The 19,629-nt window shown below is 42.6% G+C and overlaps 1 protein-coding gene across 5 annotated transcripts in view; it reads left to right on the top strand.

Annotated features, from left to right (window-relative positions):
- MPDZ (multiple PDZ domain crumbs cell polarity complex component) overlaps nucleotides 1-19,629 on the top strand; it is a 662,189-nt gene that overhangs the window by 595,426 nt on the left and 47,134 nt on the right. For all 5 annotated transcript variants that reach the window (XM_029605550.1, XM_029605570.1, XM_029605559.1 and 2 more), the window contains 2 exons: nucleotides 4,330-4,426; nucleotides 11,371-11,411. In XM_029605550.1, coding sequence (XP_029461410.1) covers nucleotides 4,330-4,426; nucleotides 11,371-11,411 — 138 coding nt within the window. The remainder of the gene's footprint in view (nucleotides 1-4,329; nucleotides 4,427-11,370; nucleotides 11,412-19,629) is intronic.

Raw genomic sequence — 19,629 nt, 5'->3', positions numbered from 1 at the left:
TGGCTATTAAAGGTAATGGGTGTGTATTATGCAGATGTCTGGTATTCAGCAAAACCCATAACCCTTATAAGCTGAGCACACTCGTTAGAACACTGAGCAGATTCTGAACAGACTGTGTACACCTTTGCTTGTATCATTTTTCTCTGTATCACCTTCTGCTCCATAGAGGAACTTTCCGCCTTCCTCTATTACTTTCCTCTATTATCAAATAAATCTCTTTCTTATAATTGTTTGAAGCTGGTATTCATTCCGTTATCAGATAGAGGTGAAAGGCCTCTCTTTTAACATAAGAGATTTAGGAATATTGCTTGACCCGGAATTCAGTCTAAAAAAACATATTTCCATTAAAATACAAGAAGGATATTACAAACTGTTAATACTTAGACGCTTAAAACCCCTTCTAAATCAGAATGAATTCAGAACAGTTCTGCAGGCTCTAATATTTACAAATATTGATTACTGCAAATCTTTATATCTTGGACTTCCACAAACATCGATTAGACCCCTTCAAATACTTCAGAACTCTGCTCCAGAATTCTTACAGGAACAAACAAAAAAGATCATATAACTCCCGTTTTGATTGCACTCCACTGGTTACCAGTGGAATATAGAGTTAAATACAAAACTCTGTTTAATACACAAAGCCATTTATGCCAAACATGTTGATTGGATGAACGCAGCCATACGCATTCATACACCAAAACGAAACTTACATTCAGCCAACAAAGATTTATTATCAATTCCCTCTGTTGCATTAGCTATACTCACATCAGTCAGCGAAAGAGCTCTTTCAATAGCTGGCCAAAGTTATGGAACACCTTACCTGTTGAGCTAAGACTCCAGAAAGATTTGAAACCCTTCAAAAAAACACTGAAAACATGGCTTTTTGAACAGGCATTCGGAACAGTTGCCAGACAGTGATTATTTTTATTGATTTATTTTATGTTTATGATCCTTACTTATTGTTTTATGTTTATGATTTGTTTTTTATTTTTACGTTATTGATCATTAATTAATCTTAGTGTTAAATTAATGGGGTAATTATACTGCTTCTTATTAAGTTATACTTTTATATTTTTATTGAATGTTTTAATTTTGTAAGTAGAATAAGAGTATTATTATGATTGTATTTTTGCTTTTACAAAGAAACTGTAAACCATTGTGAAGGTCAACACCAAACATCAGTATATAAACCTTCCTAAATAAATAAAGATATTAGGCAAATGTCTTTAGGCAAAGAGTTCCAGAGAGTCGGGCCGGCAACTGAAAAAGCTTGTTTGCGAGTTAGGTCAAGCTTTGCTGTTTTTATTGTTGGGATCTCAAGAATGCATTTGTCCATTGAGTGTAGTTGGCGTGTTGGTTTATAAAGTCCTAATATTGTGCAGAGCCAAATTGATGAGGGATTGTAAAGTAAGTTGTGGATTATGGTAAGAATTTTGTATTTGATACAATATGGAACTGTCAACTAATGGAGATGCTTGAGTGATGTGATCCTTACGGGGAAATGTATTTGCATAGGAAAACTACACTTATCATCGTGCTACACAAGTCTGTTTCCATGGGTTTACACTGCCTACTAGCAGATGGAGACAGAGGGCACAGCTTTTTCTGTGACATTATCACCTGTAAAGTTGAAATCGGAAAGGGATATATTGCTATTTAGGTAAAATTAAAGACCTGGCAGATTCAGGAGGATATGTAATAGTGAAACAGTGATAGTTGAGGAGGGAGATATGGGGAGAGGATACTGTGGTACTGGCAGCAATCTTATTAAAACAAGAGAAATTTGGTCCATGTTATTTTTATGTTGTTGTTATGGATTTTACTTTGTTATACTGAAATTTAGATTGTATTTATTATGCTGTTCACGGTTTTGGGTGATGTTATCTGAAGGTGATATATAAATATGTATAAATAAATATAGGATGGTGTGGTGCAAATAAAAGCCAGTGTTCTCTGTTTCCAGCAGATGGTAGTTCTGGACTGATACAGAAGGATTTTGGCTCCCAGGCTTCAGCTTTTCAGTCTCTCCTGGTAGAGTATGTGCTGACTCCTAGGGCAGCAATGTATTTCTGTTCACCCTGGTTGAGCCTTCTTGGATCAGGCTCCCAAGTTCTCGTGACTAGTTGAATGAGCCCTACTGGCTAAATTCCCAGGGACTTGGTACCTGGTTGACTTAGCCTCTTAGTTGGCTCTCATGTTTCCTGTAGGGCCTGGCTGAGCTTGAGGGGTAGTGTTTAGCTCAGGAATGTTCCTTTGAGTGAGGTTTTCCTGGGAAGATTTCCTCTTGTAGATCCCTTCATCCTTCTGTTGTTTATGCTCATTCTCTCTCAATCTCTTTCTTTTCTGGACTACCTGCTCCTGGATAGAGTTACTTATTTATTGAAATTATTTTAGTATCTAAAATCCTAGGTGGGTTACAAAATTAAGCATCCATAAAATACATAAAACAGTGAAAAGGGAAGAAAAATGCACTGTGCACAGAAAAAGCAGCAGGCAGGAAAGGGTAAGGGGCTGACAGAAATGGCTGGAATCAGGGTGTGGGGTATAGCACCAGGGTTCTTTGAAGACATTTTTCCCACACTTTGTACTTAGTTCCCTATTCCCGTGTTTCATTGGATCACAGGGTGTGAGGTATTTTCTGGCAGCATTCCATTTCCTATTGGGGAGGGATTTCTGTAGCACTAGAAGGCCTGCATACATGGTCTAATTGTCTAAGTGGAACTTCCAGTGTGGTAGCTGCCAGAATTGGTGTTTAAGCAGCGTGATTGGCTCCTACTACCCTACTCACATTCGGACTGAGGATTCAATGGGGAAGACATCTAGGAGAGCCACCAACTCCTCCCGCAGTTGGCAGGCCAGCAGTTCCTGAGTTGAAAGTTGCATCAAGCGCTATAGTCTCCTCTCTCTCTGCTGAGGCCAGCATGGTGATAGGGACAGACGCCGTTTTGAATTCTCTTTGAGTCTATTCCAGCCAGCAGGACCTCTTTTATGGGATGTTATCTGTCCTTTTGTGGTCTTTGGCACTGTCCTTGTTGGATGGGTTGGGACAAGGGACCTTTCAGGGTTCCTACCATCTCACATAGGGGAGGTTTTTTTTCTCCCAAATTCTTTGTTTCTTCACTATGCCTTCTCTTTGTAGCGGCATGGCATGGGAGGGTTTCCTGGAGCATGGGACCGGGGACATTCCCTGTCATTCCTCCCTGGAAACTTATTGGTCAAGGACTCTTGCCTCATGAGAGAGGCAGTAGGTTTGGTGGTGGGGGATGTGTTCAGGTTCTCAAATTTGAGTGCAGGGAATGAGCTTAGGGGGCTTATAGTCCTTCAGATTTGTTAGAGAAGGGTGGATTGTCATCTGAAGTGCAATGGATAATGGGGTCTGTGAGCCTTTAGTGTTGTGCAGTTCACGAATCCTCGAGGGCAAGCCCCCGAGGCCTACGCCAGCAGCTGGTGAACGCACACTGTAGCTTACTTAACCTTTACTAGTTGCCTCCTTCGCATGTTGGGCCCTTGGATTCTTGCGACTGGCAGAAACTTACCTTGTCTTTGGTATCTCTCTTGTCTCTAGCTACCACCTTGGGCCTTTAAAGATTAGGTGTGCACCGCATTTGTGCACCTAAGGGGATCTCCTACTATATGACACTATCATCTAAATTAAAGATCACTCTCCCAGGTTTTAATCAATAGAACTAGACCAAAAATTCACCTGGTGTATATGTATAGCTTCTTAATCCAAAGTTATTGCCGTATTCATATATTTTCTTCAGTTTGTAGCTACTTAATTGTTATGAGGAAAGGTGGTGGTTTCATATCTTACTATTCAGGCACTCTCCATGTTGCCTGTTAGCACTTAAATTCTTTAATCATTAACTCAACCCCCTACCTTCATTTACTTTAATCATTAACTCACCCCCCTACCTTCATTTACTACCCAAGTATTTTTGTATTAAAGAATTTGGCAATAAAATGTGTTCAATGCTACTAACTAATTTTTTTATTTTTTTATTTTTACTAGTGCACACTCGCCTCCTAATTATTATAACCGTCAGTAAAACATGTTTACTTAATATTTTTTGATTTTTACTTAGCTTTGTCAAGTTGTTTCCTCCTGAAAATATTCTGAAAGTCCAAGATGTTAAATGGTAGCAGTATCGACTTGTACAAGTTTCGGCAAAATGCTTTACTCAGGAATTATTTCTGTCAACCTTTTTTTAAAAAGCTGTATTTCAAACGAGACCGATGTTGTTTCTCTTGCCGGTGCCCAAAAGCCTCCTTGCACTGGAGATCACAGTCACCGGAAAATAAGTTTCTGGATTTTGCTTTTTTTAGGTCAGTGAAGAATGTGGCAGTCTATCGTCATTCAGTTTTCCAGTCTCTGGATCAAACCCATCTGATATATTTGAAAGTGGCCCAAAGAAGCTTGCCAGTAAGATTCCTCTGATTTCTTTAATATTTTATGGGTTCATTTGCTAAGCTACATTAAAATTAGTTATTGGCCTATGTTAAGAGCCAATTTAAATGTGGACATTAGTAAACCTGGTGTTAACTCATTTTGCAGCCTTAGTAATGCTCATTCATTACCACTGCCAGTAAAGCAAGGCCTGATGAAGACCGCACTTCTCTCTCCCCCTGGACTTTAAAGAAGGTTCCATGGGCTGATCCCTCTCACCCCAAAATACAAAAGAAGGACCCCCATGTGCCAATCCCTCACATCCACCCGGAAGTTAAGAAAGAAGGCCTCAATAGGACGATCTCCCCACCCCCCACCCCACCCCAACTCATCCATCCCAGACTCCAGATCCAAACACCCATGGACTGATTCCCACCCACCATGACTATCAAGACCTAGGCACAATTCCTTCAGCGTTTTCCTGCCACTTGACCTTTCTGCTTTCTGTAAAAATTGAAACCATTCTGGAATGGGAGAGGGGGGAAGGTTTCACTTTCCAAAGATATAGCATCTGGAAAAGCACAGGATGGCGATAAGCTGTTCCCAGAGTAGTAGCTGCAAAGGTTCTCAACCCCTCTCCCTATGAATCTTCTCTTAAATCCCTCTCCTCTTCTCAAGTCTGTCTTTCAGTCTCCTCCTCCACCCTACCAGACTCATTCTCTCAATTCCCCCTCCCAGCCTTGCCCCACTAGTCTATCAGCACCATCCTCATCCCCACCAGTCTCTGTTCCTAATTTCCCCCATTCATCTGTCACTCTCTTTTTCAAACCCCACTTCCCCCCCCTCTTCTCCCCCACCAGTCTCTCTCCCCTTCTTCCCCCTCCCCACTGTCTCTTATCGTACTTTGAACTTTTTTACTGTGTTTCTGTTTCTCCATTCCAGCAGTAGGCAGCAGCTTTCTTCCTCCTCAGTGCTGGTGAGTTCGTTCCTTGGGCCTACTTCAGCTGGAATCAGCCCACCCCCTTCCTCCTAGCAGTGGGTTTGGTCTTTGGTAGCTCTCCTCCATACCTCTCAGTCATGGACTATCTCTAACTGCTCCTGTTAACCTCCTTCACGAAACCACTGCTGCTACAAAGTACATACTCACTATGGCTGTGTTGCGGGTGACTGCACAATGGTGATGGTGCCTCCTGTAGTTTCAGAGGTGGTTTGCTGATGGTACCTTTTGGCCCTGCTACTGCTGGGGAGGACAAAGGCTGACCAGGTTCAGTGTCTGTACAGAGAATGCATCAAGCTGGGAATGGAGGAGAAAATATGGAGAGTGGCAACAGTACACTTAGTCACATGCCTGCTCTGCCTAGTGGCAAATCTGGTCTTGCCCTAGACAGCAAAGGAAGGCCTTCAGTGGTCCCTCTTGACATCCTGATCAAGGGGTTTCAGGATCCTGACTCATCCTCACCTCCATTCTGTGAGGATGAGTGAAGACCTCCTAACATGTTGGAGGTCTTCACATTATAAATTGGGGGCAGGAGGATGCATTTCTGCCCGCTGCCCCACTGGCACCAAGGTCTGATATGATGCCCCATCATCTCATACATTCCTTTGTACCATATGCATGAGGTCAGCGGGCATCATTTTGTATTTTGGCATCAGTGGGGCAGCACGGAGTAGCACTCACTGCTACTTCCAGTTTACATTTTGAAGAAACCTGAAGAGGTAGGCGGGGTGTAGCCTGGAAAAGAGTTGAATTCGGCCACCAGAGCACCTCAGTCAGATGTCAGGATGATGGAAGAAGGGCTGCTAGGGCCCTTTTTGGATATCTCGAAAATGGGGCAGAAATGAGTCTATGAGGGCCTTAATCTTGACACAGGAGTGAGGGGTTTGGCCTGTGGGGGGCCTTCTTTCATGATATGGTGAGGATTAACACAGATTTAACAGGCTGAAATGTGTTAAATAATGCAATTGTTAATACATGTTGAACATACAGTCTTAGGTTAGCATTAATGCACTTTAGTTAATAGACTTCATAGTGTTGAAAATGTCATTTCTTACATTAGGATTCAATTTACTAACAGGTTGCATTAAGTATCTCAAATATTGTGGATAAATGAATTTTAACAGGAGGGCTATTTTTCTTAATAATTTATATTTGCCTACTTCAAACATTCTTTTGTTTAGCTACAATTAAACTTTGTGTGTATATTTTTTTGCTTCCCTTCTATATGTTACAGATAAAGGATCTTAGTCAATAAATAGTTTTTACATTAAACACAGAATACGCTTCAAAGTGAGCGGTTGATAATGTGAACTGTAGCTGTTCATGTTCACATTGGATCATGATCACATTATCGAGATTCCTCATTTTACCCATTTTGCTGTTAATTTTGAATTAAAACTACTACCATAATCATAAAGTCCATGCATTACAATATAGACTTAGTATGTAAAATTTACTTTTCTACAGACCTACTGTGCTGTATGGGTTGGTAACAATTAAAATGAAATACTTCAGGATAGCCAGATATCTAATGGGCGGGCAATGGACAGATCAGGGAGGAGCTACTTATCTGTCTATCGTAGCCAGATAAGTGTCGATATTCAGACTTAACCGTCTATAGTAGACAGATACTTTGTTAGACCTGCTCAAAACTAATATCAAAGTTTCAAAACTAATGTCATTAGTTTTGAACTAATGTCAAAGTTTCTAGAACTTTGACTCTTTCACACTGAGCATGCCCAGCATGTCTTACACCATGCCTCCACGCGGGGTCCCTCTCCAGTATCTCTTTTTCTGCTGAGCTGTAAGCTGATTTTTGGCCTTGTGGAAAAGTTTTCTTCTCATGTTTTTTGCGGGGTTTTTTCCATGCTATTCCCTCGCTGGGTCTCTCTCGGTGCCTTCCCGTAATGCTCCTAGTCATGTTTTTCGCCAATGCTGGTATGTTTCCTTTTGCGGTTGATTTCCCATGGCAGCAGTGCATCGGTGCCTGCCAGCCATTGACAGCCCACTGCCAACGTTTTCGGTTCGTGCTCCTTTTGTTTCGTCCAATGTGGCCAAGTTCAATTTTCAACAATGCACCGAATTCCATGTCCATCACTGATCTGATATGCGTCCTCTGCCTGGGAGCATCGCATGATGTCTGGGGTTTCCATTTATGCGCCCAGATGATCCCAAGGGACTTCTGCTTTGACTCTACAAGATGAAGCAGCTCTTTGGGTTGAAGAAGTCCAAGCCATCGACATCAAAGGACAAGGAATTGCATCAATGCCGACGGCAGATAGGGGCACCAGAGACCGACCACCGTCGATCTCCATCAGGCCGAGGACATCGTGTTCCTAGTCATCGGTCTCTGTACCAAGTTAGGACTGGGCTGAGCATCGAGGGAAGCCGAAAAAGCATCGGCACCTGTCCCCATTTATGCATGGTGCAAGGCACGGGGGTACACCTGCTTATGCCACAATACCCTCAAAGCAACCTCACGGCAACAAGTGCCAGTCCTCCATCAGTGCCCGGGATCTGCAATGGTCTCCACTGGTCCTGATGCCAGTCACGGATCCACCTCATGAGTCTGAAGAGGATCTGACCACCCCTCCTTCCTCCCAGTTAGTGTTGGCATCGGCAACATTTGTGGAGGAGATGGAGAACTGAGTCCAGCTAGCGATGGAATGGGTACTGCAGAGCTTCGGTCTTTCGTTAACAGTGGTAGTAAACATAGTGCCATCTCTCCTAATACCGATTCTGGAGAAGCTCAATGTGCTCATCGGTGCGTTACCGACCCAGATGGCGTCTGTTCCTGGGACACCAGCAGTCCCATCTCAGCCCGTCACTTCAATTGAACTTCATAGGAGCCCTGCTAGACATAGCTCAGGCCAAGGCCTTCCTGCCTCGCTAGAGGACCATCACATTGACTGCCATTGCAGCAGAGATTCAACAGAGCAAGCAGGTGTCAACTTGGCACATGTGCCTAGTCCAAGTTCTAGAAAATTTGACATAAGCTTTGCACAGTGGGGCTCCATCTGATGATGTCACCCATGTATGAGGACTAACATCCTGCTGTCCTCGGAGAACACCTGTTACAGATATGAAACTCTGCTATACTTGGGGAGTTGAGAACGAAGCCTAGTATCTCCAACACACAGGTGGGCAAGCGCATAGACCGGATGACATCTGTCTGAGATGTGCTTTTGACCAACTAATCATCCAGATAAGAGAAAACATGCATTCCCAGCCTGCAGGGGTGCATAACCACCATGGCCAGGCAATTTTTAAAGACCCGTGGGGTTGACGCTAGTCCGAACGGCAACACCCGGTACTGGAAGTGATGTCTTCCCACCACAAATTGGAGATACTTTCTTTTTGTAAAAGCAGGGATCAAGGTGCCCAGGGAAACCATTTTGAACTTTTCATTTTTTAGAAACTTTTTCAAGGTCCTAAGGTCTAGGATAGGTCGGAGTCCTCCTGTTTTCTTTGGAATCAGGAAGTACCTGGAGTAGAATCCCCACCCTCTTTGCCCTGGTGGTACGGGTTCGTCCGCCCTGGCCATTAAGAAGGAGGAGAGCTCCCCCAGTAGTACCTCCTGATGTGCTACTGGCCCCCAAAATGGGCACTGAGGGCAATTTGGCAGGACACCCAATAGATTCAATTGGTACCCTTGACGGACGATGGAAAGAACCCACTGGTCCGAGGTTATACGGGTCACTGGTCGGCAAAGAACCGCAGCCTGCCCTCAACTAGAGGGTCCACCGTCCTGGGTATGGGTGACAGGTCTATGCTCTCTTCGAGCCGGTTGGGGCTTGGGGGCTCTCTGCTGTCTGGGATGGCCACACGAGCCCTTATGGTGTGGGCAGGAGCGAGGGGGTGGAAGATAGTACTTCCTTTGGTGAAAGAAAGGATTCCTGGGCCTCTGTCTCATCAGCCTCCTAGAAGAGGAGGAAGGGTCCAGAATGCTGGTGGAGAGCTGTTGGAGGGTTTCATGGTGGTCCTGAAGTTAGGCCACAACATCCCTCACCATATCTCTGAAGAGATTCTCCCCAGTACATGGCATGTCAGTGAGTCATTTCTGCACCTCTGGTTGGAGAGCCAAGGCCCACAGCCATGTCATTCTGCGGGCAGAGATTCCTTTTGCCAGACTCTCAATGCTGTCTCGAAAACATTGTAGGTTGCTCGGACCTCATTTTCTGCACTCCAAGCCTTATGCACTAGCGACATGAGAGTGTCCTGCTGCTGTTGAGGCAGCTGCTCGACCACCTCCTGTACCTGTTTCCAGATGTCCCATGACATCTGGTAGGCAGCGATGCAGGCAATAAGCATGGCACCTTGAAACACCTTCTTCCCAAGAGCATCCATTGCTCTATGATCCTTCCCTGGAGGTACAGAGAAATGAATCTGAGAGCACTTGGCCCTCTTGAGGGCAGATTCAACCCTCACCGACTTGTGGGGCAGCTGACGCTTATCAAATCTGGCAGCCTTCTGGACGAGGTAGACCCGTTCACCTTTTTATTAACGGGTAGCACTGTGAGGGGGGTGTTCCCATATTCTCAGCAGCAGCTCCTTAAGGATCTCATGCACTGGAACCACCACAATCTTCTTAGGAGGCTCCACAAACTTGGAGGATCTCAAGCATTTTGTGCCTGGCATCCTCATCCGTTAACAACTGAAATGGGATGGCTTCTGCCATCACCCTCACAAAGCCTGCGAAGGTCAAGTCCTCAAGTAGAGACTTCTTTTGCTCCTCTGGAGGAGAAGGGTCTGAAGGGAGACCACTGGAGCAGGACTCTGAAGCATCATCCCTCCAAGGGTCATAGGGCTCCTCATCCTCACTGTAAGCAACTGGAGAATGGTCCCTAGGTGCTCGGCTTTCATCTGGCGGTGCAGGCACCAGTAAATCTGGATGGGGGGGGGCATGCCTTGGCGTGTCTGCCAGTTTCAGTAGGGGGAAGACACTGAGACCTCCCCCTACTGATACCAGCTAATTGCAGCAGAGATTCAACAGAGCAAGCAGGTGTCAACTTGGCACATGTGCCTAGTCCAAGTTCTAGAAAATTTGACATAAGCTTTGCACAGTGGGGCTCTATCTGATGATGTCACCCATGTATGAGGACTAACATCCTGCTGTCCTCGGAGAACACCTGTTACAGATATGAAACTCTGCTATACTTGGCTAATCATAAGTCTAAAAAATCCTTCTTAAATTTTAGTGAAACGTATTGTGCTCAACAGTTAAAAATTTATCTTGAAACCAAAACTCAAAATCATGAATCTTTCATTGTAATCAATAGTCCAAGACTTATTCAGCTTGATAAAGGAAATTATCTTAAATCCAGATTGCAAGATACATCTTCTTACAATGCGAGCAATGGTACAATGGTTCGATGTGACCACAGATGGCTGCATCGGGAACCAAACATTTCAAGTGACTACCATCTACCATGCCTTCTTCATAGCTACATTTTTTGTGGAGTGTTGTTTTGCTTTCATTGGATAGGAATTTACATTACAGATTTGCTATGGTGCACCACTCACTTTAAACTAAATATATCCATGGTCTATCTCTCTTGAAGTCTTTTCACATAATCTTCACTTCTGTAATCAATCTTTTATCTGTTACTCATATTACACAAATATTCTCTCACTTCCATGCTTTGTCCTTATTGCCCTGCCCCACCCCAAACTACCAATTTGTAATAACTACAATTATTTCAATCTCTTCGTCTTTGTTCTTCTTTAAGTATAAAATGAAAACTCACTATAACTTTGTTTTTAACTAATCAGTCTCATTATTCATTAAGCATTGCTTATTATAGCTCTGTCATGTCTAAAATTACATTTGTTGCACTGTGGTTTGGACAAAGATATCTTATAACTGCTGAAATAAAAACAAATAAGCTTGTTGCCATACTTTATTTATGAAGCAATAGTTGAACATAGTTGTGGCGGTTAATGCTGCAGCATCTGTTTTAGTAAAATTATGTTTTTATTGCAGCATCTGAAATACAAGGCCTAAGAACAGTGGAAATAAAGAAGGTATGATTAAGCATGAAATTATTTATTTATTTATTTATTTGCCATTTTTATATACCGACATTTGTTTAGTAACCTCACATCGGTTCACAATTAACAGAAACATTGCAGCTGTGCCAACTAGAACGAACATGTGCAACAGTGCTTTACAATAAACTTGTTAAGCGGGGGGGAGGGGAGAGAACAGTGGAACAAAGAATGGGAAAAATAAAATAGTGGTACAAAGCAAATTTTTATCTCACTAAATTTATAAGTCTATAAATAAATAGAATGAATTTATAAGTCTATAAATAAATAGAATGAATTTTATAAAACACAATTGGAAAAGAGAAAAGCTGGGTATGAGAGAAAGAAATGGGATAGAAGTCTTATATACAATCGATATGAATAATTGCCAACAAAAAGTTAGGTGTGGTGAGAAAGAAAAAGGGGATGTACATTTAAGTAAATTAGTGGGCAAGGCTGCAGGAGTAAGGGAGAGAGGAGAGCGTAAGGGATAAGTATAAGCCTGTAGGAAAAGCCATGTTTTCAGTTTTTGCTTAAATTTTATTGGGCATGTTTCTTGCCGTAACTCCGGTGTCATATTGTTCCAACAGTTCGGTCCGGCTATGGTTATCGCACGCTTCCTAGTTGACTCAAGAGTGGTGGTTTTATGTGTGGGGGTGTGTAGGGTGGCTGCATGTTGTGTTCTAGGGGCTCTGGAGTGTTTGTGGAAGTAAAGTTCATTATTGAACCATGTCATGTTTTCATTGTGTAGGGTCTTGTGTATTAGAGATAAGGTTTTGAACATGATTCTCTGCGCAATGGGGAGCCAGTGTAGATCTCTGAGTATGGGAGTAATATGTTCTGATTTTCTGGTGTTGGTGAGAATGCATGCTGCTGCATTCTGAAGCATTTGTAGTGGTAGAATGGTAGTTTTCGGTAGGCCTAGGAGAAGGGCATTACAATAATCAACTTTCAAAAAAATGAGGGATTGCAGAACAGTACGGAAATCATGTTGGTAGAGTAATGGTCTTAATTTTTTTAGAGTGTGTAGTTTGAAGAACCCATCTTTAATAATGTTGTTGATATGTTTTTTAAAATTAAGGTGGTTGTCTAATGTGACTCCAAGGTTTTTAACAGTGTTAGTGATGTCAGGAGAAGTGAGTGATGTGTGAGTGGCAGCAATTGTGTTTTTATGATTCTGTGGGGAAATGACCATAAGTTCTGTTTTATCGGGGTTAATGGCCAGATTGATGCTAGTAAGGAGGTTACTAATGGTGGTGAGGGCAGTATCCCATGTTTTAAGGGCATCATTAAGGGAGTCAGTGATGGGGATAACAATTTGTACGTCATCCGCATAGATGAAGTACATAAGGCCAAGTTCTGTCAGTAGGTAACAAAGAGGGAGGATATAAATATTAAAGAGAGTAGAGGAGAGGGCAGATCCTTGTGGTACTCCGTGATTTATATTGTATGGTTGCGATTCATGGTTTTCAAAATTGACTTTATATTGCCGTCCTTGTAGGAAAGCTTCAAACCATTGTAATGGGGTGTTAGCTATGCAGGAAATATGCAGGTACTAACCATCCTGCTGGTCCAGGGATTTGTGCTGCAGTGCCATGTAAAAGATACGGGTTTATTTACTAAAATTCTCACAGTCCGCTTATGTTGAACTTATCGTTTGAATCTCTTTGCTTCTCTATCACTTCATTGCTTTTATAGCGCCTATGGGATTTTGGTGCTGTACTTGCAGAAGACAACTTGCTAGCAAAAGAGCACACTAGAAGTATTGATGAAAAGTTATAACATACTATGAAAAGTTATAAAATACCATGAGCTGCAATACTGCCTGTTCATGAAACTAAACAAAATCAATATTGTTACATTCATGTATTTTTATTTATATTTTTACAGCTTGATAGACTATTTCCTATGTTCAAGAACTTAGTAAAAGTTACATTCCTTATCTTTCTTCTACACCTGTCCAGAAAACGCTTGTGATTCAGCCCTTTCCTCTCTACTGTTGGATGTAGAATGTCCATTTAATTAATTATTGTTATGTCTGACATCACTGGTGTTATTAGGCACTGATAGAATCCTTAACATTCAGTATTCAACTACTGTGAGGTTCTTCCTGGTGTAGCAGAAACCCTTCAAAACTTTTTAATAATGAAAGCTGTCTTTTTTTGGGCATCTCTATTAGGGCCAGACTCCCAGCTAGAAGGCTGAAGGAGCAAGCCCACTTTTTAATTGCTCCCTCCCCTCTCAGCAGAGGACATGGTTGAGCGCAGTGGCCATTAAATCCTAAGGCCATTTAATCAGTGAAGTCTCTCTTTGAGCTTTTCATTCCTTCACACATCAAAAAAAAAAAGTTTTCACAAATAGCTTACACATACCTTGAGGTAAGAGTATATAAGTTTTCTTTTAAGAGGAAAGCCAAGATGTCTAAGTTAAACTTCTGTTGTGTTTTTTTGATAATCACACTACTTCAGAGAGCTCCACTGTTTGCACTGCCTGTGCTTCTCCAGAAGTGACGTCAGGTGAGCAAACAAAATCAGCTCAGACAAACTTAAAAAGGAGCACTTTATAAGCAGCAAAAAGCTATCTTACTCAAAATCAGGTAAATCAGAACTCACGAGCACAGGCATTGAAACAGCCGCAGGAGCCATATTGAATTAAAAATGTATTGCTTCAGCTGGGATACAGCCTACTTTTCACTGAGAATATAGATCCATGTGAAGAGATCTGTGCTCAAACCAGAAAAGTTTAGATTTTCAGACCTCAGAATTTTACAATTTCATGCAGTTTCCCTTTAAATCATGGCAACATTTAAATGTGTCAGAAGAGGCTGCAGCGCTGGAAAACATAGTGCAATCTAACGCTTGTCCTTTCTACATAGCAAAGCAAGCGAAAAGCACAAGATGTAAAGCTGCTAGTGATTATGTTTTAAACAAGTGAAAATCCCAGATATTGAAAGCAAATGATTCCCCAGAGGAAGGAAAACGTATTGCAAATGAAGATGAGGAGACAGTAATTTGTTTATTCCATAAAGATGAAATATCACCTTTAATTACACTGGTTATTAAATCTCTAGGACTCATGGAACAAAAATCTGAGCTATCAGAGAATTAGGATCCTATTATAAAAAGCATAAGAAAGCCTCCAGTTTCCTTTACCTTGCATTCAGAAATCGAGTGAATGATTTTGCTAGCATGGGAGGCGCCAGGTTCTTCAAGGCTTTACCCGCCATTGGAAGACCACCTGATAGTGCAGCAGGGTTTTTGTTAACTAATGATAGCCTTTAATGTTCACTTTTTTAGCCAAAAATGAGGAGAGGCTATTGTTAAAACTCATGGGCCAGGGATGCAAGCCCTTTTCAAGTCATGCTCTCTAACTCATAGCAGAGTATTTGGTAGAGCTTTTTGGTACTGCGAGCTCTTCTCAAGTTATACTCCCCATCTAATAGCAGGAGATTTAATAGAGCTTTCTGGTAAGAATTATATTTTAATCAAAGCAAGAAGAAAATCTGATTTTTCTTTACTCTCTATTTGAGACGCTGCTTCGGCTCAGTCCAAAGAAAGCTTTGCTCATTTAAAAAAAAAAAAAAAAAAAGGTTTAATGAGCAATAAAGCCAGAGCCAGAACTTCGGCATCAAAATGTTCCTCTTTTAAAGGAAATGTAAACTTCAGTTTCAAAGTTTACGCTTAAAGATGGTAATTTTCTAATGGCCGTGCCTGCGCACATGTACATTTGTGTGTTGACGCGCACCCAGAGATGCAGCAATTTTATAACATGCGCACATACACGTGTACGTTATAAAATAGCCTAGGCATGCATGTGTGTTCCCTCAGTGTTGCACGTGGGTGTACACAGCCCCATAAAGTGAACTACACAAATGGGGGAATTTTATAACAGACGCATGTCCATTCCAGTTTGTCCATCAGTTTTCCCAGTCTAGAGCTATGTCCTCCAAAACACCCTGGTTCTTTAGTATGCACTTCCCCAAGTTACCCTAGACCCTATATACCCCTCAGGGATGCCTGTTTGTTTTTTTTGTTGTTTTTTTTTAACTTAACCTCCTCCATAGCAGAAGTAAACTTACATGGCACTAGACCTGGGCTCATGCCCTGGCATGTAGGTGCTTGCGCACACATCTCTTGGCCCCACACCACCCCCCTTTCCTGTTCATACCCTTCCAGCAGATGGAGACAAGGTTTTACTGATGCTGCCATATAGCCTGGTGTGCCACCTGCAGTCCTTCAGTATTTCTCTGTCCTCCAGCAGATGGTAGAGGTGCAAATCTTCCAGTCTGGTCAAAAAAACAAAGAGAGGAGTTAGAATTGGAGGATTCCTCCCAGGAGGTTGCTAGGCCCTGGTAGGGCTATTCCTTCTGGGGCTGAAGTGGACAAGCAGGGGGTTGGGAACCCTTATTTAGCTTGGATCTTTCACCGCCGGGGGTGGACAACTGGTGGTTCCAGTTCTCCCCCTCCCAAAACAACTCTTGATGTCCTACAGCAGTTCAGCCACACAAAGAAGTTCCCTTGGCTTCTGCTCTTCTTTGGATTTTAGTTTAGTAAAGTTAAAAAAAAAAAAAAATGAAGTAGCAGGAAGATCGACAGGATTACAGCATCCACAGGTGCTGTGGCAAGTATTCCGAGAGTTCTCAGGTGGCAATGGTAGTTAACCATGCGGTCAGGCCTACTTGTCCGTGGTTCACTGAAGGTTGGCTGATGGTGCTACAACAGTGCCTGCTGCTCATGCGGCGATTCTCGCGCACCAGCTTTTGCTCCTGATGCCTCTCTGGAGGGGGGAGGGTGGATTGGAGCAGGCCACGGTGGCGGCGGAGTGGCAAGGGAAGCTTAAAGCAGGTGTGGTGCACCTCAGAAGCCATGAACATCTTCCTATCGAGCACAGGAGCGGCAACCATCTTTGCTTCGGCAGAAATCCTTCACAGCCTTTGAGGGGGGGTCGAATGATTTCCCCCCCTCCTTAGTCCATGGTGATTCAGAACCCTGTTAACGGACAGGAGCTTAATTATGATAAGGAGGGGGACCTCCTCAGGGATGATTCTGAGGGTTCCTCAGTGTTTTCTTCGGAGTTTGTGCTGCTTATGCATAAAGTGTACTTGGCCAGGAAAGCAGCAGAGAGGCAGTCAGCTCAGCCTCAGGGACTCCTGGTAAAAGACATAGGGGCTCGAGGGAGCAGATTCCTAGGCAGATTCAGAAGGTCCTAGGTATGGCAGAATATCCAGTTAGTCCAGATGAAGGCTCTGAGGATTCAGAGGAAGTGGTACTGCTGGTAACTGTTTCTCCTGATGCTGCTGCAGATATTAGCACGGATGTGACGGAACCAAATGAAGGGCCGGGCCAGATTCCTGTCGCTAAATGGGATGACCCAACAGTAGTACATCTTTTCCGCAAAGAGGAACTGTGGCCTCTGATTCCCCATGTCCTAGAGGAGATAGGGATCAATGTTCCCCACGAGATGTCAAATCAGGAAGGGGTGGATCCAGTCATGGATGGCTTAAGGGATCCAGTGAAAGCTTTTCCCTTTCACAAATCTGTGAAGAAACTAGTGGTCAGGGAGTGGGATACTCCATAGAGATGCCTAAAGGTTGGCCAGGTGATGGCAAAATTGTACTCATTGCCTGAAGACATACTTGAGGTTTTGGCGTTTCCAAAAGTGGAAGTGTCAATGGTCACTAAGAAGACCACCCTTACAGTAGCTGGTTAAGTGGCACTGAAGGATATGCAGTACAGAAAATTGGAAATTCATCTCAAAAATATTTTGAGGTGTTTGCATTAGGCATACGTGCTGCCATTTGCAGAAGCTTTATGCAGAGGGCTAGCCTGCGCTAGGTATAGGAATTGCAGGCTACGATGCCGCTGTCTGCGTCTGAGGCTAACAGGCAGACTGTCTAGAGGTACCAGTGGCTTATGTTGTTGATGCCTTGTATGGCCTCATCAGAGCTTCTTTGAGGATTATGATGACACTGGTCTCGGCCAGACACCTCCTTTGGTTAAGGAACTAATCGGCAGATGTTTGGTCCGAGTCACGTTTGGGAGCATTGCCAAGCATCTTGGTGAGACCAAGAGTCATAGGTTGTCAGAGGATAAGCCAAAAGGAGGCAAGGGTTCCTTTTTGGGGTGTTCCTAATTCCGACCAAAAAGGAGGTTTCGACAGAATAGGCTTCCGGCAGGAACCCACAGTCAAAGGGTCAGAAGGCAAAAATCCTGGGGCCAGTTCTTTCAAAGGAGCAGAAAACCAAACCGGGATGACCTTAACCAGGGATCTGGTGGAGCTAAGTCCTCACAATGAAGTGAAGCTGTTCCACTCCTCTGTTCCTTCTATCGGAGGATGTCTGTTTTATGAAGAGTTGGCCAAAATCATGATGGACTAATGGGTGGGCCCTAAGCATAAGAGACAGTTACACATTAGAATTCTCTCGGCCATTACAAGACTTGTTCATGGAGTCCCCTTGCGCCCCATTCAACAAGAGGAAGGTGGTCCAGGAGATAGGGATCATCAGGAACCTTGAAAATAAATTCAGAACCCCATTCATCCCGATGCATCTGTGAATAACTCTGTTTCACTGTTGAAAACTGGGGGAACGTCATAAGGTAATGCTATTGAACAACTTCAGAAACCTCACCCATACCTGCAAATTATCTTTAATACCTGTTGTAAGTCTAATGAAGTGGCATTGCTTCACTTTACCTGTCATGGCCAAAGCTAGACATCTAATGAACACTCTGCCTATAGGATGACCCTACAAGCAACACCAAGGAGCACCATTAAAGAGTGGAATTGTGTCAGGGTCTTTTTTTTTTTGTTTGTCTCATGATCTGCAGGGTCTCTTTTAATTGGAGCAACTTGTCCCATGGAAGTCTGAATAATTTCACTCAGATGTCCAATTCAGTGGCCCAAAATGTTAGAGATGAGGCTGGACCAACTATCTTTTCTTGGGTATTCCAAAATGTACCTCTCCTATCTGGGAAATAGATAACAAGGCCTTGCATTTGGAGGAATCCCTTCCAACAAACAAAAAATCATTGAGGTACTGAAAAATGTTCTGGTTCTCTGAGGCTTGCTCCAGAATCCAGTGCACAAATGTACTGAATTTCTCAAAATTTGCACATGAGCAGCCCATGGGCGATTCTATGATGAGGCAGGGTGAGGTGGCCATTTCAGGCTTCAACATTTGGGGGTGGCAAAAAGCAGCAGTCACCATTCTTTTTTTTTTTTTTAATTCTTTATTCATACGTTTTCAAAATATATTACAAAGAACAACCTTGCAAGGAAATACAGAAAAAAAAAGAATTATCTAGGAAATTTACATGCATTCCCTTATGCATATAATACCAAATACATATTAATCTCTACTGATTTTCATTGGAAATTTAAGGAGGGAGGAGATAGGAAAATCAGAGAAGACTTCAAAAGAAATACAAATTGCTAAATACAAGCTTGTAACTCTCTGCCATTTTTTTGTCCCGATTAACATAATGTTATGTCCCCCCATCCAAAACTGTCTCAACTGTTCAAAATATGTATTTCCAGCTGATTTTACAAAATATTTGCAAGGAAATCGAAGTAGGAAACTCGCTTCCTTGGCCAAAACCTCGGGGCACATAGCTATAAATATTTTCCTACGTTGTTGAGTGGGCCATGAGAGGTCCTGGTAGACCCTTACCACTCCACCTATAAATGCATTATTTATATTCTTGAAATACGCTTTCATCAACTGTCCTTTTTCCGCTTCCGTGAAAAATTGGACAAAAAGAGTTGCCCTTTCTGTGACTTCCATATTAGAGTTTTCCCAAATATTGTGTTAAATTTATGAATTCATCCCTATTTTCTCCAGAGTTAATCTGTAAACTATTCCTTCGAGGTGTTAGAAAGAATAATTTCTTTACAGGAGGCACACTTTCTGATAACATCTTTAGGGATTCAGTCGCAAAACGTTTGAAAGTCACTAGAACTGGTTCTCCTAATACTTTAGGAAAATTGACCAATCTAACGTTTAAATAACGAAGATGATTTTCTACAGACTCAAATCTTCTTTGTGATATAATACAATCCTTCATAATAGATGAATTGAGTAACTGAGTCTGGTTTAGTTTCACAGTTAAATCCTGTATAATATTAGAGTGGTCTTGAATTTTCTGAGAATGTTCTTTTTCCACAGTATCACATTTTTTCTCAAATTTACCCATTTGTTGAGACTGAATCTTCAGGG

This window comes from Rhinatrema bivittatum, chromosome 1, assembly GCF_901001135.1.
Source record: "Rhinatrema bivittatum chromosome 1, aRhiBiv1.1, whole genome shotgun sequence".
Lineage (NCBI taxonomy): Eukaryota > Metazoa > Chordata > Amphibia > Gymnophiona > Rhinatrematidae > Rhinatrema > Rhinatrema bivittatum.
Note: the sequence above shows the minus strand (reverse complement) of the source record. Positions and strands in the feature narration are given on the sequence as shown.